General features: G+C 52.0%; 2 protein-coding genes across 5 annotated transcripts in view; one reads left to right on the forward strand and one right to left on the reverse strand.

Moving 5' to 3' along the window:
• Positions 1 to 7,088: 7,088 nt before the first annotated feature.
• Cnfn (cornifelin) lies at positions 7,089 to 9,283 on the forward strand. 2 transcript variants are annotated; one of them, XM_087907722.1, is made up of 5 exons: positions 7,089 to 7,236; positions 7,779 to 7,975; positions 8,383 to 8,493; positions 8,813 to 8,949; positions 9,056 to 9,283. In XM_087907722.1, the coding sequence occupies exons 2-5, from the start codon at positions 7,939 to 7,941 to the stop codon at positions 9,143 to 9,145; spliced, it is 375 nt and encodes a 124-aa protein (XP_087763848.1). In that variant the 5' UTR covers positions 7,089 to 7,236; positions 7,779 to 7,938; the 3' UTR covers positions 9,146 to 9,283. The 2 variants fall into 2 exon arrangements, with proteins under 2 accessions (XP_087763848.1, XP_087763849.1); XM_087907723.1 differs by lacking the exon at positions 7,779 to 7,975 and having other exon boundaries at positions 7,097 to 7,236.
• A 1,309-nt stretch (positions 9,284 to 10,592) lies between these two features.
• The window catches only part of Megf8 (multiple EGF like domains 8), a 49,361-nt gene continuing 34,473 nt past the window's right edge, over positions 10,593 to 25,480 (reverse strand). For all 3 annotated transcript variants that reach the window (XM_087907717.1, XM_087907715.1, XM_087907718.1), the window contains exons 33-41: positions 25,227 to 25,440; positions 24,795 to 25,009; positions 21,430 to 21,637; positions 21,112 to 21,271; positions 20,609 to 20,801; positions 19,904 to 20,074; positions 19,428 to 19,558; positions 17,969 to 18,101; positions 10,593 to 15,110 (exon numbers count right to left, since the gene is read on the reverse strand). In XM_087907717.1, coding sequence (XP_087763843.1) covers positions 13,842 to 15,110; positions 17,969 to 18,101; positions 19,428 to 19,558; positions 19,904 to 20,074; positions 20,609 to 20,801; positions 21,112 to 21,271; positions 21,430 to 21,637; positions 24,795 to 25,009; positions 25,227 to 25,440 — 2,694 coding nt within the window. In that variant the 3' untranslated portion in view covers positions 10,593 to 13,841. The remainder of the gene's footprint in view (positions 15,111 to 17,968; positions 18,102 to 19,427; positions 19,559 to 19,903; positions 20,075 to 20,608; positions 20,802 to 21,111; positions 21,272 to 21,429; positions 21,638 to 24,794; positions 25,010 to 25,226; positions 25,441 to 25,480) is intronic.

Here is a 25,480-nt window from a genome sequence, read left to right on the forward strand (position 1 = left end):
CCTGAGTTTACTGTGGCCTGGGCTCTGTACCAAAACATTTTCACACAATTATTCCGTGTTTTCATCACAGTCCTAAGCAATTGGAATGTCATTAGCATTGTCATTATTATTATTATCCCTGTTTTACAAGTGAGAAAATTGAAGTCCAGTGCAGGACAATCAAGATAGAGATATAAGCGGAGGGAAAAGATACAGAAGTAAAGAGAACACACACAGATGAAAACAAGATTAACAGATAAAGCAGTCAAGAATAAAAAGAGGAAAAGACCTACACTGAGTCTCCGGCACATGGTGGCAACACGTTGCAGGAAATTAGGACTCAAGGGAGGTAGGGTCAAAAGATGAGGACTTCCAGGTATTTTCCTTCCATGACTCTGTGCCTTCAACCTTATCCAAGCCTTCGTGCTATGGGTGCTGAGCCAAGTTGGAGTCAAAAACAGTGATTAAGAAGAAGCAAATATGTCATTATTTCAGCAAGAGATGATAAGAAAATGATTCACGGGGGTATCCCAGTCTGGGAGTGACCTTTGCATCACAGCCTCTGCTCTTTAATTTGGATAGATCATGCTTCAGGGAGGACTGGGGACAGGTCCGCCTTCTCCCAATCTCTCTCCATCACTTAGAACTGCTGCTGTAACACTTCATGAACACAGGTGGGTCTCCCTGGGGGCAGGAAGTCCTGATGGACTTCCCTCCAGGCCTTGAACACTTGTACCTTAGAGACCTCGACACATGTCAGAGGCTCGCTCCATAAATGATGGATGGATAGATGGATGGATGGATGGATGGATGGATGGATGGATGGATGGATGGACGGACGGATGGATGATATCCACATCTCTCCAAGAAGCTTTTCCCCACCCTGCCATTACCCTCTGTGTTGCTAACACAGAGTCTCCCTGGCCCACACCATCTCCTCTAACCCTTCCCTTTCTCCTGTATCTCTCCACAAGCCACTGGGTCAAGCAGCCTCAGTAAACAGAAGCTGAAGCCCATTTGGGGAACTCTCAGCTTCCCAAAGTTCCCAGGTACTGAAAGAAGTGTTCTCAAGATTCCCACTTCAGGCACATTCCAGCACCTCAGTCGGAGATGCAAGATCATACCAAATGTGAGCCCTCCCAACAGAAGTCGGGTGTGAGCTTACAATATCGGCACCCACAGAACATACATCACATCCTACGAGCACAAACAAAAAACAGTCCCACAACCACATAGTCACCTGCACTGACGGAAATATCCTCCTAACGCAGGCAAGACAGACGCCCCAGCGGTACAATTACATGACCAGTGACTGATAAGCCTGCTAGCTGGAAGGAGCATGAGCAAGACACTTGATTTTGTTCCTTCTTGTATCCAGAGCAACAGGCTGAACACATAAGCATCACCGTCATTACCATAGCCCGGTGTTTTCTGCGTGTTTCCACAGACTGTGCCAAGCCTTTCACACTGAACATCTTGCTCGAACCCCTCAACAATGCTATTTGACACAGTCGCTCTCACAGATGGGAAAGCTGAGGTCACAGAAGTTTGACAAATGTGCCCCAAGTTTTCACAGCCAGCGGCAATGGGGGGGGCAGACTGACAACCTAAATTCGATTCCTGGGACCCACAAGGCAAAAGGAAAGACGTGACTCCCATACGTTGTTCTCTGACTTCTACACGTGTGCCACAGCATGTGCAAACAAATAAATAAATGTAATAAAATAAAGCAATTGGAATTAAAAACCCAGGTTTCTCGGCTCAAGAATCTGTCACCTAAGGTTATGTATCAATCAATAAAGATAAATAAAACTGGGCACACTGGTACATGGCTGTGATCCCAGCACTGAGGCAAGATGGTTAAAGTTCAAGGTGAGCCTGGGCTGCACAGCAAATTCCAGATCCCTCAAGGCTATAGGATTGTTTGTTGTATGACTTTCCTGGGGAGAGGCAAGAAAAATACCTATTTGCTCCCCAATAGAGAGGGCGCAGGCAGACCAAAGAAAGATTCTATCAGGAACAACTTGACAAAAATAGATAAATTTATTGGGGTTATTTAAAGCCCATAGGTGACTTGGGAAGCTGCATCAATAAAGTCCCACCCTTCTTCAATGTTTGTATTTACATGTTAGTATTTTCTAGGGTTATGTATAGCTGGGCAGGAGGGAACAGTAACTGGGGTCTTGGGAATATCTTGGGGTGACCTTCTCCTCCTTCCCAAAGGGAATGTTAACAGCCCCCTTAGGCCCAGATATCTGCTGTGATTGCCATGACTTCAAGTCAAGGTCTCAGGTCACCTCAGCTGTTCTGCTGCATGATTGCAATGGGCTCACTGGTACTCAAAGAAGCGTCCGTGAAGTTGCTCATCTGGTAAAGAGGCTTGCTGAGTGACCCTGGCGACCTGAGTTGACCCTAGCCCTATCCTTGGAAACTGATGCTGCCTCTGGCTTCTGCATGCACGTGTATTTATTTATTTTGTTATTATTATTGTGCGTGTGTGTGAGAGAGAGAGTATGTGTGAGTGTGTGTGCATGCACTTGCCATAACAAGTACATGGGAGTCAGAGGACACTGTAATTCTCTTTCTACCACGTGGATTCTAGGAATCAGGCTTGGCAGCAAGCACCCTTAGCACTGAGCCATTTCACTGGTCCAGTAATAATTTTTTAAAAGCGTCAAAGAAACAGCTTACACAACAATAGTGACACTTGGTCTCAATGACCAAACAGGCAAAAACGGAGAGCAGTGGCCCAGGAACATAGTTCCAGAACTCAGGGACCAAGGCAGGAAAGCCATTGCGCGTCTGAGGCCAGCTAGAGCTACGTAGTATGTTCAAGACACGCCTGGTGGGCGTAAGATAAGCTTGAGATACATGAGGCAGTGCACAGAATCAATAAAGTAGGGCTCATGGAGGCTCACAGAGACTGAAGCCTGCCTGGTCTGCACCAGCTCCCCTGAATGTGTGCTATGGTTGTGCGACTCACAACAGAGGGAGTGGAAGTGTCTCTGACTCTTTTGTCTTCCTCCTACTGGGTTGTCCTGTTCAGCCTTGATCTGAGGGTTTGTACCTAGTCTTATGGTATCTTGTCATGCAGCGTTTGGCTGATATCCCTGGGAGGCCTGCTCTTTTCTGAAAGGAAATGGAGAAGACGTGGAGCTGGGGGTGGCAGGGACTGGGAGAAGTGGAGGGAGGGGAAACTGCGATCAGAATGTATTGAAAGCAAAAAGAAAAGAAAAAGCCCTGCATAAAAGACTTCTTAAAAGTCACACACAGTCACATAACCACACAGAGGGCAGTGGGTGGCACACCTAAAGCTCCCCAGGTCCCTCCTGTTCTGCTGGGTTGGCCCTAAAGGAAACAGTAGGCTTAGGTTGGGAAGGGGGGCCCCCCACTTGTCCTCTCAGTCAGACTGGTTCCGCCAGGGCCATGGATGGCACAACCTGTCTTGCTTGTGAAACCTATGTTGGGCAACTGGGCTCAAATGTGGATGCCTGAATTCCGGGGAGAGATGAGCTGGAACACCTGACTCTGGTGTCCTGAGGAAGCAGAGGGGTGGGGGGCGTGGGGGCCAGGCACATTCTCAGGGAAGGAGGAGAGGACTGGGAGCTGGATACCCAGGTTCTGGGCATGCAGGACCACCACCCCACTGGGTTTTGCTGCTGGAGAGAGCGCTCCAGTCATGGTAAATAAAATACAAGAAGCACAATGCAGTCTGGATTGCCAATAAATAATTAGACTTGGTCTTGGTATAAGTATATTCCCACACAACAACCTTGGAACCTTCTTTGTTTCTCTGAAATTCCAAGTAGAGTCAGTGTGGTGGTGCACACACATAATTCCATCCCTCATCCTTGGGCAGGGAGATCCTAAGTTCAAGGACAGCCTAGGCTTCATTTGAGATGCTATCTGAAAACACAACTGAACTTCTGGGAGCCAGTAAGATGGCTCAGCAGAGCCTGGCAGTGTCGGTGCACACCTTTAAACCCAGCACTTGGGAGGCAGAGGCAGGTGAATCTCTGTAAGTTTAAGGCCAGCTTGGTCTACAGAATGAGCTCCAGGACAGCCAGGGCTGTTACACAGAGAAACCCTGTCTTGTGAGGGATGGGGAAGGCGAGAAAAAATGTTGGCTCAGCAGACAAAGGCACTTACTTGCTGCCAAACCTAACAACCTAGGCTCAGCGGTTAAGAGCACCGACTGCTCGTTCATAGGGCCCCGGTTCAATTCTCAGTACCCACATGGTGGTTCACAGCTGTCTGTAATTTTAGCTCCAAGAAAGAATCTAGTACCCTTTTCTGGCCTCCGTGGGTAGCAGACATGCTCACGGTGCACAGACACACATATAGGCAAAATATCTGTACACAAACAGGTAGATAAATAGAAAGATAGATAGATAGATAGATAGATAGATAGATAGATAGATAGATAGATAGATAGATAGATAGAAAGAAAGATAGATAGATAGATAGATAGATAGATAGATAGATAGATAGATAGATAGAAAGAAAGATAGATAGATAGATAGACAGAAAGAAAGATAGATAAATAGAAAGAAAGATAGATAGAAAGGAAGGAAGGAAGGAAGAAGGGAGGGAGGGAGGGAGGGAGAGAGAGAGAGAGAGAGAGAAAGCTGGGTAGTGGCAGCACACACAGATGCGCTCAGGCAGGCAGATCTCTGTGAGTTCGAGGCCAGCCTGGCCTACAGAGCAATTTCCAGGACAGCCAGGGCTACACAGAGAAACCCTGTCTTGAAAAACAAAAACAAAAATTAAAAATGAAACCAAGCACTATATATGTAACCAGTCCTCCACCTAAGGGGGACAAGGTCAAGCCCCTGCCAGCTGGGTCATGCACACTTCCCAGCTCCCCAGACTTCATGTCTTCACACGTCTGGATATCCCCCACCCTACTTCCCACTTCAAGCCAACTCACAATTTCTGCAGCCCCAGTTTCCTCCTCTGCATGAGTGGCTGTATCTAATTGGCGGCCCCAAGGCTATGCCATTAAACGTAACACTCAGGTTGTCACCTGGGGAGCCTGTGGTCCTCAGTTATAACTTGCAGTTACTTGCAGTTCCTTCTCTGTAATATGGGAAGAGGCCATGAGGCTGCCTTAGAGGAGGGTGAGACAGGGGAAAGACCCGTGACAGGAGACACAGGCCCAGGATGAGGAGACACGAACACAGGGTCGAGGGGAGAGACACCAAGAAAGAGGATGCAAACACACACATGTCAAAACAGACCTGCAAAGATGAGGAAAAGAAGGAAGGGATGTGATGGCTCATGCTTGCAATCTGAGAACTCAGGAGGCTGAGGCGGGAGGATCGCCGTAAATTGAGGCTAGCCTAGCTACATACAGAGTAAAACCCTGCCTCAAAATAAAGAAATAACAGAAGGAAGGAAGGGAGCTAGCTGGGGATGTAGCTCAGTTAGCAGACAGCTAGCCTAGCATGGACAAGGCCCTTGATTTGATTCCCGGCACTAGTTTGATTACCAGACTTGGTAATTTTGAGCCCATAATCTCAGTACTCGGAGGTGGAGGCAAGATGTCCAGAATCATTCTCAGGTACACAGTGAGTTGGAGGCTAGTTTGGGCTACATGCAAGCCTGTCTCAAAAAAAAAAAAAAAAAGAAAGAAAGAAAGAAAGAAAAGAAAAAAAACAAGAAAATGAAGGAAGAAAGGAAGGAGGGAGAAAGAAAGGACAGACTTAATTTAGAGCTGGACAGAGACAGAGAAATGGGGAGACAGGTACTCAAAAGTGAAGTGGGAAATGTCAGTTAAGTATGTGGGGCCACACCAAGGGACAGACATAATGCTCACTGCCATGGATCTGCGACAAAGCGAGCCAGCCATTTGGATGGTGCCAAGAGACAAAGGTTTGGGCCCTAGAATGTTGGACAGGTCTGGAGAAAGCTGTGATTGCAGGCCAGCGGGTGATCCTTGCTGTCACCTCATACCCATACACTGTGGCATGGTGACACAACCTTCTCTAGAGGTGACACCCCAATTTTCTGGTGCCTCCTATATTTTAGGGGTGACACCCATGGTAAGAACTCCACCCAACTCTAATGCCGCTTCCCCACTGAGTCACCAAAAACCCTGTCAGGCCTGTTGGGGGAAAACTTTGACGAATCAAATATCCAATTCCCATTACCCCTGAAGCCCAGTACATTGGAAACTTGGATCTAGCTCTCTAGGAACACCCAGTCTCATCAAGGGACACCAGGGTCTAGACCCTCCTTTATGTAAATTGACACACCCAGGCTCAGCTTTTCTCCCTCAAACCCACAGGTCCCAACCCCAACCCTCCTCCTCAGATCCAAGGGTCTAGACCTCAGCCCTTCTCCCTCAGTTCAGGGGTCAAGACTCCTCCCTCAGACCCATGTTCTAGACCCTAGCCTCCTCCTCAGACTCACATCCCAGACCACCCCTCAGGTTGTAACCAGGGCCAGTTACACCCTCACTTTTTCTTGTCAGTCGCCAGCCCCCTCCCTTCCCATTCCAAGTGGAGATGAGGTGCTTATTTACTTTGGTCCCCATATGAATCACTCCCTAAAACACACTGCCACCACCATGTTTCCAGGTCTTGAACAGGAAAAACAGTGTCCCTCGTTCCCCTTCAACATGACAAAATTACTAAGCAAGACGAGAAGAGGCCGCAAAGAAAAACCCATCATCCCCACTCCCCCTTACTCTGAACAGCACACCAGGCCTGCTCTTGCCTCCCTCTCCCTTCACTCATCCCACCCCCACCCCACCCCCACCTTATTGGTCCCCTAACCCTGCTCTCAGCCCACAGGTCGTTCTGACCTCTCCAAAACCCTGCTTCATATTTTTGCTATTTCTCTCCAGATGTTACACTTCTGTCTCTCAATAATCTCCTCTCTCCCTTCAGTTCCTGCATCCCCCACTCTCCTCTCATCTCCATCTTCCCCTCTCTTTTGGACCACTCTGCTTCTCAAATCTTCTCCATCCCTGACTCTATCTCACCCCTACTCTGGTTTCTACCTCTGCCCCCAGGACTTCAGTCCTGAGCGATGAGACACGAAGGGAAGTGGGGTGTGGGGAATGGAAAATCCAGGCGGAAGGGAAGAGGATCAGGCAGACCGGCTAGGCTCCCTAGGTGTCTCTGTCAGAGCCCCGCCCAGGGCTATGCGGCCTGGCCCATATAAGTGGCTCCTGGCCTGACACTGAGAACTTAGTGTCTGCTGCGTGTCACCCTGTCACCTCCATCGCCACCTCCTCACGTGGGTCTGCAGGTAGGAGCATCTTCTCTCCCCCAGAGCCTCTGTTTCCAGGTAGGGCCCCTTGGCTGTTCTCCACCTACCTGGCTCTCAGCTCCGTCTCCTTGCTCATCTCTGATCGTCAGTAACTAGGAATCTTGCTCTCTCCCAAAGTCCCATCTTCCCAGTCTCACCTGTCCAGCCTGAGAAGTATTGAGTTGAATTTAGAAATTCGGGGGCCCAGCACCCAATCTCCTAATCTGTTTGGCTTGGTCCATCCGAAACAGTACACTTCTCTTCATGTCTGAGCCTATGGCCCTCTGTGAGATTGGCTTGCAGAGGCGAAGTGCTTGGCGCTTGTGGTTGTCTCTAGCAGTGTCTCCGTGGGCACCTGGCTCAGAGCTCTTTGTCTCTGCCACACCTGTCCCTGTCCCTTGCTCTCTTTGTTTCTCTCCAGCTCTGCCTCTGCTTCAAAAAGAGTCCTCTGGGGTCTGTCGGGCAGCTGTTAAGATGGGCGAGTTGCTCGCCCCACCCTTTCCATCCTAGCCAACAGGCTAACACAGCCTCTTTCTCTTCAGCTCTCTTCCCCGTGAGAGTCCAGCTCCCCCAGGGCCCTAGCCCCTTGCCCTCCCTTGCCCAGTATCCAGCGTCCCTGGGACAGACCCCGTTGCCGTAGCAGCTGCCGTAGCCACCCCCTGCAGCCCTTCACTCAGCAGCCACCTCCTCAGGGCCAGCGAGATGCAGTTTGAGATGCACGACAACGTGAAAGGCAAAGGTGGGATCACAGGATGGACCAACAACCTTTGGGGAGCCAGGAACCTGGCTGCCTCCCTTCCCTGGGCACCCTGGCTTCGAAGATAAATGGCACCTGTTTTTACCCCGGAGACCCCTGAAATGCTGGAGCCCGGTCGTGGAGGAGGAGGTGGTGGTGGCAAATCTAAGCAATGCCCAGCTGTGGTGCCCACTTTTCCTCCCAACCTTGAACCAGATGTATAGTTGGCAACAGCAACAGGGACAGACTAGGGGTGTTGATGACCAAATGGAAGGGGTATAGCGATGTTTCCTCAAGGGGGCGGCCAAGTGGCCTGCCCAGACTGCCCGGCAGAAGGAAGGGTGGCAAGGGTGCCAAGGCCCAGAAGGGCCTGCCAGGATGCCTGTTGATCCTCTTCTCTACCTCCACAGCCATGTCCTATCCAGTGACCAGTCAGCCTCAGTGTGCCAATACCTGCTACCAGACACAGCTCAGCGATTGGCACACGGGCCTCACCGACTGCTGCAACGACATGCCCGTCTGTGAGTGTGCCCAGGGAAGGTGGGAAGGGGCGGAAGCTCACCCCAAACTCCTCCCAACCCATTCTACACCTTTCACCTACCCCTTTGTGGGGCTCTGAATGGGCCCTTCTGCAATCTTCAGTGCCTTGGATCTCACCATCCAGCCCTCAGACTCCCTCTTCAGCAGCTGGTCCTCCCCACTGGACCCTGATTGCTTTGGGTCTTTGTTCCCTTCTTTACTCCTGTCCTCCGGGAACCCTCACCCCTCCTTGCCGTCGTGTGTGCCCTCCCTGAGAGCAAGCGCAGCAAGTCCCGACCCTGACTATCCCACCCTGTCTAGGTCTGTGCGGCACTTTCGCTCCACTGTGCCTCGCCTGCCGCATCTCTGACGACTTCGGGGAGTGCTGTTGTGCACCGTACCTGCCTGGAGGCTTGCACTCTCTGCGCACGGGCATGCGGGAGCGCTACCACATCCAGGTGCGACCCAATTCCGGACCACCGGGATTGAGGACTGGGGACCCGCCACCTGGGACCCCAGAGCAAGGTTTCTGACCCCTATCGATTTCTCTTTCCCACCCTGCAGGGCTCCGTCGGGCACGATTGGGCTACCCTCACCTTTTGCCTCCCCTGCGCCCTCTGTCAGATGGCGCGGGAACTGAAGATCCGCGAGTAAGAACGTCCTCTCCCCTCTCCCGAGTACCTGGCCACGCCTGGCCTCTCAGGAGATGGGAGGGGGCACTCCTTGGAAAGCCTGTCCCACTGCCCTTTGCCACCGCCAAAAAGTACACCCACAATAAAAACCGGAAAACCAGCCTCGCCTACATGCTTTTTATTGTCGCGGAGAAGGAATTTGGGTGCAGTGGGAGGTTGAGTGAGGTGGGATGCATGAAAGATGTCTAGGTGTATCAGAGAAGACGGGTTTGATGGGACAGGCAGCATAGATGACGCTGTTGAGGCTCCCTGTAGGCGTCTCAGAAACCATTAGCCCTCAAGCTGCAGATGGCCTATCTGAACCTCTGCCCACATCCTGAAAATAAGCAAAACAAGCAAGCTGGTCTTGGTGCCAAAGCTGGCTGTAATCCCAGCAGGATGCTGAGGCCAGAAGTTTAAGAGGCACCTGGGCAGCCTGGGATGCATGGTATGAGGCCAGCCTGAACTGCATACTGAGACCCTACCTCAAATTAAAAAAAAAAAGCTTTTAAAGTGAAGGTAAAACTTAAACCGGGCGGTGGTGGCGCAGGCCTTTAATCCCAGCACTGGGGAGGCAGAGGAAGGCAGATCTCTGAGTTGGAGGCCAGCCTGGTCAACAGAGTGAGTTCCAGGACAGGCTCCAAAGCTACAGAGAAAACCTGCCTCGAAAAACAAAAAACAAAACAAACAAAAAAGACTTGAACTCTTCAAACAATGTTGTCCCCTGCTTAGGATCTATAGACTCTTTTAAAAAGATTTTTAGGCCAGGCAGTGGTGGCACACACTTTTAATCCCAGAATTCATGAGGTAGAAAGCAAGCAGATCACTGAGTTCAAGCCTAGCCTGGTTTACAGAGCTAGTTCCCAGGACAGCCAGGACTACACAGAGAAACACTGCCTCAAAAAAATAACGTTTTAAATTTTATGTGTATGGGTTTTGTACCTGCACACACAATGTGTGTGATGCCAAGAGCAGAAGATGCTGAGACCCCACAGCCTGTTCTCCCATCAGCCTCCAGACAAGATGGGCCTTTGGGGAAAACCCTGTCAAGCGTAGCCCTCACAAGCTCGCCACCTCCTTAACTCAATTCACTTTGTATGATGACATTTACTGCAAAAGAACTAATTGAACATATGGGGGGGTCCAGTTTTGACCTTGCCACTTCTGTTATCTTAGTGAGTTTGTAAACCTTTCTGAGCCCATTTTCTCCTCTGAGAGCAGTTCCTAATTTGAAAAACAAAACCTCTTCTGGAAGCTGGAGAGATGATGACTCAGTGGTTAAGAGCACTGGGGGCTGTTAGGGAGTTTGGTTCACAGCACCTACAGGACAGCTCACAACTGTCTGTAATTACTTCCAGGGGATCCGACGCCCTCTTCTGGCTTACTCAGGCACCTGAACTCACATGCACACATACATACACACGAATAAGTCTTTTTTAAAAAGCCAAGTTTATATTCACATCTTAAAGGGTAAAAGCCACCAGCAACTTATAAAGGCAAAACTCATGGAGCCAATGATCCTTGAAATCCCATGTTGTTCATGAGTCACATGGGAAACTTCAATCTCTCTCAAGTCCAGCCTGCCACGTCCTTGCCTGCACTGAAGCAAGTGACTTCTGTTGGGGCGAGCATACGGGGAAGGTGTACTGCAAAGCACTTGTGGCAGAAGATCCATGCTGAGGGCAGAGAGCTCAGGTCCACACCCACCCTTACATCGAGGCTTTGGCACAGTCTGGGGCCGAGGACTAAGATGGTTAAACACGATGCTTTTCAGTCTCGGTGTTGAGTATGTTTCAGAGAGTGCCCATGTGCGCCCAGTTACCACACTGTTGAGCGTGTTTCAGAGAGTGCCCACGTGCGCCCAGTTACCACACTGTTGAGTGTTTCAGAGAGTGCCCATATGCACCCAGTTACCACACTGTTGAGTGTTTCAGAGAGTGCCCATGTGCGCCCAGTTACCACACTGTTGAGCGTGTTTCAGAGAGTGCCCATGTGCGCCCAGTTACCACACTGTTGAGTGTTTCAGAGAGTGCCCATATGCGCCCAGTTACCACACTGTTGAGTGTTTCAGAGAGTGCCCATGTGCGCCCAGTTACCACACTGTTGAGCGTGTTTCAGAGAGTGCCCACGTGCGCCCAGTTACCACACTGTTGAGTGTTTCAGAGAGTGCCCATATGCACCCAGTTACCACACTGTTGAGTGTTTCAGAGAGTGCCCATGTGCGCCCAGTTACCACACTGTTGAGTGTGTTTCAGAGAGTGCCCATGTGCGCCCAGTTACCACACTGTTGAGTGTGTTTCAGAGAGTGCCCATATGCGCCCAGTTACCACACTGTTGAGTGTTTCAGAGAGTGCCCATGTGCGCCCAGTTACCACACTGTTGAGTGTGTTTCAGAGAGTGCCCATGTGCGCCCAGTTACCACACTGTTGAGTGTGTTTCAGAGAGTGCCCATATGCGCCCAGTTACCACACTGTTGAGTGTTTCAGAGAGTGCCCATATGCACCCAGTTACCACACTGTTGAGTGTTTCAGAGAGTGCCCATGTGCGCCCAGTTACCACACTGTTGAGTGTGTTTCAGAGAGTGCCCATGTGCGCCCAGTTACCACACTGTTGAGTGTGTTTCAGAGAGTGCCCATATGCGCCCAGTTACCACACTGTTGAGTGTTTCAGAGAGTGCCCATGTGCGCCCAGTTACCACACTGTTGAGTGTGTTTCAGAGAGTGCCCATGTGCGCCCAGTTACCACACTGTTGAGTGTGTTTCAGAGAGTGCCCATATGCGCCCAGTTACCACACTGTTGAGTGTTTCAGAGTGCCCATATGCGCCCAGTTACCACACTGTTGAGTGTTTCAGAGAGTGCCCATGTGCGCCCAGTTACCACACTATTGAGTGTCTTCCCAGCTCTACCAGTTCTCCATCTCAGCTCCTCAGATGAAACAGAATGGTTTGTGTGTTCTGTACCCCAGCTTTTCTTGTCTAATGCCAATGCCTGGACACAGGCTGTCTGTTTCTCCCTGAGTCAAACTCTGGCAGAGACAAAGAAAGGGTCAAAGATGTCCCTGCCCATTGTCCCCTCGCCTCTCTTCTGGGGAGCAAGAGATCCCGTTGTGGTACATTTCCAATGCCAAAGCCAGTCTCAGGACACATGACTCTGAGGTGGGACCAGGACAAGGACACATGCTCCACTCATCCGGAACTCAACCCTCCCTCCCGTGCACACAGGAGGCACCCAAGACACCTGTGTCTTCCCCACACTTTATTTGCTGCTCCAGCTGCTCTCCTGTGGATGTGATGTGGTCCCTGTCGTCTGACACGCACACAGCAGCAAGGCCTCTCAGACTGGGGTAACCCACCACAGGACAAAACAGCATGTGGAAGTCGAAGTCTTGGGAAAGCAAGAGTCCCAAGCTCAGGGAGCTGCCTAGGATGGGGGAAGGGAGTCCTCAAGGGTTAGAAGAGCATCTCCATCCAAAAAGGAGGTCCGGGTGGAGTGCCCCCCCCCAGGATGCCCCACCCCCACTGTCACCTCACACTTGCTAGAGCAGGTTGTGAGGCATCTCAGGCAAAGGATTTTCCTCTGAGGCTCCCTTGAAACAAGCCTGAATTCGCAGCTGCAGCTGGTGACCCTGGTCTCAGGTCACCACTGAACTCTGTCCTCCAGCCTAGGAAAGACCTAGCAGCTCCCAGTTCCTATTCCTACACACAAGACACTGTCCTGTGTCTTCTCAATAGCTGCCGGCATTCACCAGCACCACAACTCACTGCCCTGGATCCCTCCTGCAGAAACACTCAAAGCGCTTTCTGGGTGAGTCCCCAGTCAGACCCGACTCAAGCCCAAACCGGACTCGGCTATTTTTCCCACAAGCCCCAGCCTGCCCCTTCTTAGTAATGGCCTCACTCCACCCTGGCCCAGGCCTTGAAGTGGCCATCTGGATGTGTCCCCTTCCTCATCCTAACATCTGCACACTGTCACATCCTGTCACTTCTCCTGCATCTGATCCCGACTCACCCTCCTCCTGTCACTGCTTCCCACCTGCAGCCTCTCCAGTCCCCTCCAGCCCCCTCTTCTTGAACAGCCACGACTCCTCATTCCCCACCACAGAACTGCCCAACAGCTTCCCAAGAATACAGCCCAAGGTCCTACCTGTCCCTAGCCTCGTCTTACACTTGATCTGGGTTGCAGTGGCCAGGTTTCTGGTTCTTCTAATAAAACAAACTGGTTCCAGCCTCAGGGCCTTCAAAAGCCTTATAGCTTCCTTAACTCTGAATCATTTCCCAAAGAACTTCCCTCAGTCTGCCACTTTTCCCAGCCTAGTTTCTCCAAACACCTAATTGTTATCCACAATCCCTTAGTGTTAGACCTTGCTAATGTCAAGACACTTCTCTGAGCCAGTGTGTGCAAGAGTGTGTGTGCATGTATGTGTATGTATGTGCATGTGTATGTGTGTGCACATGTGTGTCTCCTTCCAGGAACCCAAGTCCCATCAATCCAGGGAAGTTCCTCTCACCTCTTGCTTTGCTCTGTGCCTACAACTGTACTAGGCACAAAGTAGCAGCTCAATAAATAGTTGCTAAATGCAGAACAAAGGGGGAACCCTGGGGAAAGGGAGCCAGTGGTTTCTGAGGACTGTCCAAAGTCAGCAGGTGACTTGGCGGCTGTGGATGAGGACTCTTGACCGGTCAAAGGGACATGCTAGTGAGATTGTCCTGGCTCAACAGTCCCTTTCGGCCTCCACCACCCCCATGCCCACTGCCTCCAGCACCCCCGCTGCCCCCGCAGTACTCATGCAGCCTATGCCGCAGCGTGACAAGGGCTGACCCAAGACAGGCCCCGTTGGGAGCATGAGGCCCCCCAGGCAGCTGAAGCAGCAGAGTGGCCACACCAGCCATGCCATCTTCTGTGGGTTCAAGGGTGATGGGTCCAGCTCGTAGGCCAGCTGTGGTGGCAGGGAGGCCTGGTGGGCAGCACCCCCCTCCCATGGGTCCCCAGGGCCCCCCAGCTCCTGTCAGCAATAGAGGTGCTAGGAAAGGCTCAGAGCGGCGGAAGGCAGGAGGTGGGAGCCCAGCTGGCTTCCAAGGAGGGGCTGGGCCAGTAGGCTCTGGAGGGAAGCAAACAGTGACCTTGGCAAAGGGGCGGCTGGCCATCTTGGTCATCTCCTGCAGGTGCCGGCGCTGCTCTTGTCGCTGGTCCAGGGCCTGCTTGGCCTTCCAGAGGAGAACACAGAGTGAGAGGAAAAGGAAGAAGCAAGAAAAGAAGACGGAGAAGAAGACGAACAGGTCAATGTGGGCCTGGTCTTGCCGGAAGAAGAGTAGGCCCTGTGAGTCCGCCGAGCCGTTGGCACCAGGCCCACCGGGATCTCCCACGCCCAGCAGCAGCAGGTAGAAGCGGCTTGATTTGAGGGCATGGTGCTCGTGCGGATAGGTGATCACCAGCCTGTCCCGCACACTGCGGACCACCAGCACTGCCGACGGCTCTGTCACTGTCACATAGGTAATCAGGCCCCTGGGCCACACCTCCCGGACTCGTGGCTCCACTGGAGTGCCTGGACCACTTCCAGTCCCTAGTCCTCCTAGGTCCCCGGCCACCCGGGGTCCACCGTCAGCGGGAGGAGGGGGAGGTGGGGGAGGTGGGGGCGGCTGGATATGCACAGTATGGACACCCGTATCAGGGGCCACTCGGACCACAAAGGTGTCATAGGAAGTGGAGACGTAGAGGTCCACAGCACCAAAGGTGACATCTAGTGTCAGGCGAATGTCCACGTTGGTGAACTTGGGCTGCACGCCAAAAAGCACAGTGCGTCCAGGACCCAGGGCCCGGCGTTTGGGCTCGTGGAAGCAGTTGGTCTGGGAAGTAGGGTCCAGGCAGCACTCCTGTTCCACTGAGATGAGCCGGTAACACTGCTGGCCCCCTAGAGGGCTCCCGTGGAATGACTCCCGGCACTTGGCACACTGTGAACAGGAAGGTGTAGAGGGGGCCATCAGGGCTGAGCTCCGTTTGGAATTGAGACCCTCAGTTCCAAACAGCCACTGCACTGGGCTTCCCCACAGCACACTAGCTGCACCCCAGCCGAGCTCAGGCTCTGATGCTCAGTCCTGAGGAGTTCTGTGGGACCCTGGCTGTACATCCTCACAAGCTGCATGGCCCTCCAAGGGACCTGAGCTCACTGAACACATTTAGATGGAAACCAAGGCTTGCTCGGGGAACTGAAATCACAGTCGTGGCACTTGGCTCAGAGTTGGCAGCCTCGCCTGCCCACCTGGCTTCTGAACTGTCGGGCACATGTCCACATCAGGGCGTCTGCACCAGCTGATCCTCTCTGCCTAGATGGCGCCACAGGTCCACTTGTCTGTCACAGTCATTTCCACCTTAAGTGTCGCTTTCTTACCAAGGCCTCCTCAGTCCTGATACCACACCTACCACTTCTAGGGGTGTTGTCTGTTTTGCTTTTGAGACAGAGTGTTGCTGTGTAGCCCAAGCTAGTCTTGAACTCTTGATCTTCCTGCCTCAGCCTCCTAAGTGCTGAGTTTACAGGCATGAAGCATTACATTCACCTCAGCTTAAGCTTTTCTGCTTACCTTACCCCAGCACCTAAACACAAGTCCCAGAGAACAGACATTGTGCTTGCTTTGTTATCCACTGGGGCTCCACTTCTTGCAAGGCATCAGGCATATACTGGGTGCTTAGTGAACATATGTGGAATGAGAGATGTGGATAGGGGCAAGCTCTCACAACTCCTGTAACTCACCAGGAACCACTCCCATCCAGACAGGCTCCCCTAGCCAGCCACCGTGACTGGAATAGGACCCTTGGTCTCTCTGGGCCTTTTCTTCTCATGCCTACATTCTGCCAAGGGCCCTGCAAAGCCTTGACAAGTCTTCCACGTCTGGGCTAAGCTACTACCTCCCAAGCACAGCATGCGGCTCACCTAGGCACTCTCCACATACTGGCTATTATTGCTGTAATTATCAGAACCAAATAAACACTATTTGGAGTAGCCAACAGAGGCTGGAGGAAGTCTGCACTGGTCTCCAGTCCACTCTAGTAAAGGTCAATGGATATTTGTGATGAGGTTTTGTTTGTTTGTTTTTGCTGGGCACAGCATTACACACCTATAATCCTAGTAAAGGGGGACTTCTTGCGCTACCATTGAGCCACACCCCAGCCTCTCACTGGGGGATTCTAGGCAGGTGCTCTATCATAGAGGATTGCTTCAAGGCTTTCTGTGTATGTGTGTGAATGCATTTGTGTGTGTGTGTGTGTGTGTGTGTGTGTGTGTGGTATATGTGTGAGTGAATTTTATGTTTGTGAATATGTATGTTCAAGTGTAGTTGCGGATCCAAACTTAGGTCTTTTTAGTTCTGTTTTGTTTTTCGAGACAGGGTTTCTCTATATAACAACCCTGGCTGTCCTGGAACCTGCTTTGTAGACCAAGCTGGCCTCAAACTCACAGAAATCCGCCTGCCTCTGCCTCCTGAGTGCTGGGATTAAAGGTGTGCACCATCATGCCCTGCTATAGACTTAGGTCTTAATGCCTCTGTAGTCAGTGCTTTGTTGACTGAACTATCTTCCCAGCATCCCCAGGGTCACCACGGCTGGCTACAAACTTAGGTCTTAATGCCTGTGTAGCAGGCGCTCTGCTGACTGAACTATCTCCCCAGCATTCCCAGTGGTCTTTCAATCATACATCAGTAAAGCAAAGTTTCTGGTCTAGGATGCAAAGGGCAGAGATCACCAAGGCTGTGAAACTGCTGAATTTGGGGTGGAGCTACAACTCTATTGACAAGTAGTTATGTTCCTGGACAAGAGAAGACTTGGAGACAGAAAGTTCTCTCCGTCTGGGCCTGCAGAGGGGGTGGGAGGAGCAGGGCACAGCAGTCAGTCACTCTGCTTCAGAAAAGAGAAATGGGCCTAAGCAGAATTTGGTTTTGTGTTAGGTTTTTTAGAATGAGTCTTGTACCATGCAAGCTTAGAAATGACAGTAATTCTCTTGCCTCAGCCTCCTGAGAACTAGAATTACAAACTGGAGCCATCAGACCTGGTTCCGAAAGGGGATTTAAATCTAAGTTTAGAACTAATGAGTGAGCCCCTTGCCAGTCTGGAGTCACCTGACAGGGAAAGCCAAGTGGGAGAAAGCAAGCAAAGCTGGCGAAGAGTAGAGGAGAGGAGAGTCATGGGACATTCCTGACATCACTGTGAACTCCTGGATGCAGCCATTCCTTAACGGAGGCCCCAGGCCACAGAGGTTCTGGTTGTTCTTCCTGCTGCTGTTGTTTTGTGACAGGCTCTCGTGTAGCCCAGACTGGCCTCACAATCTCTACATAGCTGAGGATAACCTTGAACCTCCGGTCCTCCTAGCTCTACCTCAGTTTGTGCAGTGTCAGAGTTCAAAGCCCGGATTCACACGTGAAGGGAGAATTCTACCAGCTAAGCCACATCCTCAGACTGTATTGCCTTTAAAACAGTATCTCTCTATTGCCCAGGCTTGCCCTGAACTCAAGACCCCCCGCCTCAGCTCCTGAATAGCTGTCATGTGCCGCTGTGCCCAGTCAGACCTGTTTTCAGACCGTGAGTACTCTAAGGCGGGTCTCTGGCACTTGTGGCCTGCAACCTGTGACTGCAGTCACAGTAAGAGACCCGAGGCCCACATCTGGACTCTGCATGACTGCCCAGCACTCAGCAAGTCTGCAAGCTGATCTCCATCCCAAACCAGACTCACAGCCATGTGCTAGGTCCCAAGTCCCTTAGCCCAGCCCTGGCCTTTTGCTCCTGTGGCACCTAGTCCAGTAGCTGGCTTTTCCAGACCCACCTGGTACTTGTAGCAGTCTCGGCGGTCACTGGGAGAGCTGCCCTGGCAGGTGCCCGTCTCTGTGTTGTTCTGACAGGGGCAGCCTGTCCCGTCCTGCTCATTACAGGTGTCAGCGTGGCCATTACACTGGCATCTGAGGATGGAAAAGAGTAGTGGGGGTGAATGCCTGCCCAAGTCCAGCTTTGCCAGGGGTCAGGTCCCAAAGTGGAGGTGTGGGTGTGGTATCTTAAAGGCTATTGGCTGAAGGAGCTGAAGGAGCTCCCACGGCAGGCAGAGAAGAAAGGGACGAATGCACATCTAAGGATTCAGCAGCTTTCTCTTTAATCCAGAGTCTCTTTATGCAGCATTTTGACTATGGAAGTCATTTGGCAAGCATCAGAGCTCAGGTCTCCTCACATCCTCGCTAAATGTCCAGGGAGAAAAAGCAAAGTACAAACCAGATACCCTTATCTGAAACCACATCTTCAGACAGTGTCTGTCAAATCAGAAAGTTTCTCAGGGTCTGCAAACACAGACCTTGTGTTTTTAGTCTGTGTCTAGGCTGGCTACTTAAGGGGCTACAGTATGTTAGAGGGTCTGAAATTATTTCTACCTTAACCAAGTTAACGTGTAGAATCATTTGATGTTTTCTAAAATGCAAGCTTTACAAAATATCTCATAACAAGCACTTAATTGGTTGATTATAGCATTTTTCTGTTCCTTAGTTTTATATGATCCCAGAAAAGAAGGCTCTGATATCTTATTCTTTTTCCATCAGCCCACACTGTTCTTATTTCCTCTATATTTGCTCCAGTAATGGCAATGGATACACTTCTGACATCTTGTATCCAGAGCTGAGCCAGACAATCCTCAGGGCACAAGGAAGGCCCTTCCTGCTGTGACTCTATCAGGCCACGCCCATCTTCAGAATTTCCCCCAAGAATATGAATAGATTTCCCTAGGGGCTGCATAACAGGAACTCCCTTCATGCCAACAACTGCCTGAAAGTAAAAGAAGTCACGTGCCAGTCACCAAGTCTCTTGGTGAAGTTTCATTGGCACTTCGTCAAGCAGCGTCCTCCACCTAGGGCTGGAGCCATCCTTTGTGCCACAGCCTGCCCAATGCCTGCGACCTCTGCAGCCCACTGCCCCAGGCCACAGGGTCCTTAGGTGACAATCAGCTTGGACTGACTCCAGAGCTCTCTGAAGCTTCAGGCGGGCAAGCACAGAAGGGAGGTAGTCTTGACTCCTACTCCCCCAGCAGCCTTTCTGGGCCCACTCTCTCCCTCCAGGCCTCTCTGTAGCCCAGTTCAGACCTCTGTGAGGAACCTCCCAGCTGGGCTACCTTCCTTTTCCTTGTCCCTCGGTTGGTCTCCAGCTCTCTTATTCATTCATTTCTGACTGGCAAACAGCTAGGCAGGGGAGGTCTAGTTCCCAGCATTCCTTCCAGTGAGGACAAGGGTCAGGCTCCTTCCTCTTACTTGGTGCATTTCCCGTCCAGGAGGAAGTATCCGTGAAGGCAGCTCTCACATTTGTCCCCATAGCTGTTATTCTGGCAGTTCACACACACGGCGTCATCTTCACTCGGACCTTCTGTCACCCAGTTTTCAATCTGACCAAGCAAGGACACAGAAATGCATGGCCCAATCCTCCTCCCTCAGACCCAGGGGTTCAGCCCCAGCCTCCTCCCTCAGACCCAGGGGTCCAGCCCCAGCCCTCCTCCCTCAGACCCAGGGATCCAGGCCCAGCCCTCCTCCCTCAGACCCAGGGGTCCAGCCCCAGCCTCCTCCTTAGACCCAGGGATCCAGGCCCAGCCTCCTCTCTCACACCCAAGGATTCAGGTTCAGCCTCCTCTTTCAGACTAGGGGTCCAGGCCCCAGCCCTCTTCCCTCAGACCCAGGAATCCAGGCCCCGTTCTCCTCCGTCAGACCCAGGGGTGAAGACTTCATTCCCTCACCTCCTCTGGATCCAGGGAGTACTTCTCTGGCTCCCTTCTGGCCATTTCTAGCTCTTTCCTGGAGACGCATACATGGCTGTTCCCTCGACAGAAGGCATGGCAGGGCCGGCAGGTCCCGCCCCCCAAAGCTGAACCCACAAACAGTGGGAGACACTGCTCACAGTGGCTACCCTAGTAACACAGGACAATGCCATCAGAAGGGCTGGGGAACACAGGGCCAGGTACCTGGTTTGACACACCCCAGCTGGGCTGCAATTTGGCCCCCACTTCACTTGCTTACCCCAGCCCTTCAGTCCTGAGTTACAAAGTCTTCCATACAACCACCTTCCCTGGCCTATTCTGTCCACTATCACACTGTCCCCCAAACCTTTTCACATCTCCCCAGAATAGGGCTCGCCCACCTCTTCCCTGACCATGGCTTCTCAGGACTGAAAATAAACCTCAAGATGCCTCAGCATAAGGGATGGGCAGGGCTTCAGTGGTAGCACACCTGCCTAGAATCCCTCAGTGAGTGTGACTCAGTGGTAGAGACCCTGCCTAGCATGTCAAACAGCCTGGGGTTCCATCCCCAGCACTGCCAAAAATACACTTTAAAAATCAATTAAAAAAAAAAAACAAAACAAAAACAAAAACCATTTCGACACACAGGTTGAGAGGCTCGGTCTCTGGACCAGGGCCTGTGCCGCTAGGCCGCCGCTCACATACCTTGGTGTGGTTCCGGCACAGCAGGCAGTGGTCCTGGGCCCCAACGCCTGCACACTCGCTGTGGCGGTTGCAGCGACACTCTGTAGAGCAGTTGCGGCCGACAAAGCCAAAGTGACACTGGCAGTGATCAGGTTCTACACAGGAGCCATTTACACAGCCCTGGGCACACACAGGGCGGCATAAGCCAGTCACACTGTGGGGGCAAGTAGAGATCAGGCAGGGGCCCCGGCCCTCACCCACTGTCACACCCTTTTTCAACAGTTGTTCACCCTGAGTCTTCCCCATGTTGCCCTCCACTCTCCTCTCCTGGAGACTCACTCTTTCCTGGGGTTCTCTAGCCTTTGTGTCCCGCGCTGGGCCGGGCAACAGCCCTCTTGTCTCAGAGATCAGCTCCACCAGCTGTGAACCTGGGGTCCACTGCCTTCCACACATCTTGTCTCTACCGGTCCTCACTGAGCCCACAACTCTTCCCCTAACTGTCTGCCCAGCCCCCTCCACCTCACTTGTCCATGGTGTAGCCTGTCTTGCAGCTGCACTCGTAGCCGTGGGGCTGGTCGTGGCAGTTCTGAGTTTCATTGCAGTCATGGTGCCCATTTGCACATTCATCCTCCGGGGGGCAGGACAGGAAGGCCCAGGATGCCCCAGGACGTCCGCATGTTAGTCCTGACCGCAGAGGACACAGCTTCACCCAGGGCATCACTGCACCACCTGCCCCAGACACCTGGGCCATTCCCCACCTCTGAATCCCCCCTCAGGATCACTCCCGTTTGTTCTCCATGCCCCTCGCCAACCAGTTTGCCCAACTCCCAAACCCTTCTCACCATCTCGGGGACCACTGAGGCCACCTTCCATGCAGTCGCCACCTCCATCCTGGCCACCCCAGGCACACCAGCCACAGTGGGGTCGTCGCAGGCACAGGGCACATTGCGTAGCCTGAGCACAGCCCAGTGAGCAGCTCTCTGGTCCCCTAAGCAGTCGCCCACAGCCTCCAGCCATACATCGCAAGGGCAGGTAGGAGGGGCTCAGACACTGTCCAGGGAAGTGGGGGGGGGGGAGACCAGGAGAGAAAGTCAAATACACTTCCCAGACTGCACCATTTTCTCCCAGGCCCCACCCTCTCTGGCTTTAGCTAGCTCAGAACACAAGCTGGGCCATTATAAGCTCCCTCAGACCCTTTAACCAGACAGGGTCAGGGTTCTGGAACTGGAAAGACCACGGAGCCCTGGGCTGGGAGGACACTGGAATGCAGAGATGATGAGTAAGTGAAGAGGAAAGGAATGGCAGGAAGAGACAGCACACACGCAGAGACGGTCATCAGTTACATGCCAAGGACGGTGAGGCACAGCGAGCGGGAGCCCCTGTGTAGCCCTGCTGAACTCTCTACCCATGCCCCAAAAGGAACTGGGCAAGCCTAGTACTTGGGCGGCTAAAGCAGGAAAATCAAGAGATCAAAGTCAGGGCGGACTCAGAGGATAAACACATCTGTTGCCAAACTTGATGACCTAAGTTTGATTCCTGAGACCCATATGGTAGAAGAATTGAACTGGTTCCTACAACTTGTCCTCTGACCGCTACATGCATGCACCCCCTTCCAAAATGAATAAATGTCATGAAGAGTAGTAGTTCAAAGCCAGCCTAGTGCATTAAAAAAAAATCTCACATAATAGTAATATAAAAAACTATATAATAAAAACAAAAATAAATGAGCTGAGTGGTAGTGTGCACATCTTTAATCCCAGCACTCAGGAGGCAAAGGCAGGTGGATCTCTGTGAGTTCAAGTCCAGCCTGGTCTACAGAGCAAGTTCTAGGACAGCCAGGGCTACACAGAGAAACTCTGCCTTGAAAAAACAAAAATAAGCAATTTTTAAAGATTAAAAGAGACTCCTGTGCCCCAAAGATCCCACTACACTTAGACATTTGTTCCCTATACCTGAAAGCAGACAGTGGACAGGGACAGGATGAGTATCACAAGCAGGGTTACAAACACAGCTGCTGCTTATTTTTTTAAAAAAAATATTTATTTATTTATTTATTATGTATACAATATTCTATCTGCGTGTATACCTATAGGCCAGAAGAAGGCACCAGACATCATTACAGATGGTTGTGAGCCACCATGTGGTTGCTGGGAATTGAACTCAGGATCTTTGGAAAACGAGGCAATGCTCTTAACCACTGAGCCATCTCTCTAGCCCCTGCTTCATATTTTTTTAATAATTTGTTTATTTCTATTTTATGTGCACTGATGTTTTGCCTCCATGTACATCTGTGTGAGGGTGCTGGATCCTGGAGTTACAGACAACTGTGAGCTGCCTTGTGGGTGCTGGGAATTGAACCTGGGTCCTCTGGAAGAGCAGCCAATGCTTTTTGGTTTTTTTGTTTTATTTTGTTTTTAAGACAGGTTTCTCTGTGTAGCTTGGCTGTCCTGGAACTCTCTCTGTAGACCAGACTGGCCTCGAACTCATAGATCCACCTGCCTCTGTGCCCCGAGTGCTGGGATTAAAGGTGGGCCAGCACTATCCAGTGCAGTAGGACTCTTAACCACTGAGTCACCTCTCCAGCACCTAAGCCACAACTTCTTACAACAAACTTGGGACTGGCTTCGGGGCAAACAGGCTACTCCCAACTCAGCCAGGATATGGAGGAGTCCTGGGTGAGAAGTCAGTCTGTAGTTCACAGAACGAGGTTCAGGCCCTTGGGAATATACCACGGGGTATAAGAGCATTTTATTTAGTGTTTGGCCTTACCTGAAATATAAGATGGGTGAGATTAATCTGGGCTGGCTGCCCAAGGGCACTTAGAAAGAAACAAAGCAATCATGCAATCCTGAAATACAAACCCCATGGCTAGGCTGCCTGTGAGCAGAGTGCAGCGAGCAGAACTCAGCCGAGGAGCCAAACACACTTTTGTGTCTTGGCCATGGGATACATTCTCATAAATTCCGTTCTAATCCCAACGACTCAGATACGGTCTCTACACAGCCCAGGCTGACCTGGAACTTGCAATCCTCCTGCCTCAGCCACCTGAGCACTAGATCACCACACTGCAGCTTCATTCTCCTGCTTCAGAATAACTAGGATCTAAGAGATGGTTGAGAAGGACTCGAGTGTGGACACCAGCACCCATGCTAGATCCAAACCCAGGCCCAGCTGAGCTTCTGTGTGTGCATACATGTGGAGGTCAGTGAACAACCTCGGGTACTGACCACCTTGTTTCTCAGTCAGTCTCTCACTGGGCTGGAATTCACTGAGTAGGCTGGAGTAGCCATGGAGGGCCAGGGTCCTGTCTGTCTCCTGAGCACTGGAATCACAAGCAGGTCCCATACAGCTGGACTCTGATCATGAGTAGTGGGCATGGAATTCAGGTCTTCATGTTTGAAGAGCGACCGCTCTACTGAGTGAGCCACCTTCCCAGGCCCACAGCCTAAAACTTGATTACAAGGTAAATAAGCCACCCCCAGGTGAGGCTTCTAGCTCTGGGAGCTGGCAGTCCTCTGTGCTGGGCCCTCACGGGCTGGGACATGCAGAGAGCACTGCTGGGTTCTTTCTAATATCACCTCTTAGAATGGAAGTTCTAATGGCTGTGCCCTGTCCCCCATCCCCACACTGTAGTCTACTGGGTGAAGGGTGAGAGGATGGCTGAGCAAATCCCAGTTCCCAGTGAGCTGGCACGCTACCACTGGTCCTGTGCCACCAGGGAATGTATGAAGAGTAGGCATCAGTGGGGATCAGGCACTTCTTGCTAGATGTGATGATGGAGGGTAGATCCAACTTATCTCTCACTGGGGTAGCCAAGGCAAATGTTTTTGTCGGCCACTGGGACAACTAAACTGCGCTAGGTGGGTACAGTCTGGACCTTCCAGAAGCGAACAATGTGGTAGTTAGTTAAGTCCTAGCCACCTGTGTCTGTCAAGTACATCCACTGCCACCAGCCACATCTCCAACCCATAGACAAGCAAGGTCCTCGTTTGCCCTATTTGAACTGGGTCCTCCCAGCCCTCTCTGGCAGTGTCTCACTGGGCTCTGAATAAGAGCTAGAGGAACACAGGGGCTGACGTCCAGCAGGGAGGGGCAGAGTCGTGATCACAACAGCAGGAGGGAGCGAAGAGATGGCAAGAGGAAGGAGAAAGGAGAGCAGGGCTGGAGCTAGAGGATGCCAGGGTTGGCAGCAGGACACGGGCATTACCTGCTGGAGGCTGCTGCTCCACACACAGTGCTGCCAGCCCCCATCTGCACCCTTGGAGGCCAGGCAGGAGGTGCAGTTGGGGAGGAGGTGACAGGGGGTGGGGCAGGGCAGCGGGGGCGAGGACTCCACTGGCATAGGAGACACATTCAGCAGAGAATGGCTGAAGCACGTCCAGTCATAAGTGGGCTGCACCGACAGGATACGGCGAGTCTCCCCTGGTTGGGGGGCACAGGGAAGTAACCAGCCTAGATCTCAGAGACTCCTTCAAGGAGTCTCGACACCACCGCTCTTCCCCAGCCCCAGAGGTGTAAGCCCTGCTCTCTCGGACTTGGAAGTCCAGTCCCCAGCCTTCCTCCCTCATATCCCAGCTTTCCTCTGAGACTCAGAGGTCCAGGCCTCTAACTCCTCTAGAGACCAGGACCACAGACGTACCTGTCCTCTTGAACTGCCGTGTCCACATGCACTTGCCTTCCCGTGTGCACTGCTCACAGTCAGCGGCCCCGCATGCAGCCTCCGAGCAGTTCCCGGCCCAGAAGACCTCTCGCTGGTTGATTCGGCAGTCATTCTCTGAGGTGCAGGACCCATTACGCCCAATGCAGGCACCCTCTGGGCAGTTGGTGCACCACTTACAGCGGGGAGTGGATGCCTGGTGGGGAAATGGGTGTGGTGGGCTCTGTGGAGCTCAG

The sequence above is a fragment of the Myodes glareolus genome, chromosome 1 (assembly GCF_982192425.1).
Source record: "Myodes glareolus chromosome 1, mMyoGla1.1, whole genome shotgun sequence".
NCBI lineage: Eukaryota > Metazoa > Chordata > Mammalia > Rodentia > Cricetidae > Myodes > Myodes glareolus.

Bases quoted from the DNA above. Each gene is read 5' to 3' on its own strand.
- Cnfn (XM_087907722.1), top strand. From the start codon at position 7,939: ATGCAGTTTGAGATGCACGACAACGTGAAAGGCAAAG. The intron at 7,976-8,382 runs GTGGGATCACAG...CTACCTCCACAG, and splicing joins CGACAACGTGAAAGGCAAAG to CCATGTCCTATCCAGTGACC. The intron at 8,494-8,812 runs GTGAGTGTGCCC...CACCCTGTCTAG, and splicing joins CTGCAACGACATGCCCGTCT to GTCTGTGCGGCACTTTCGCT.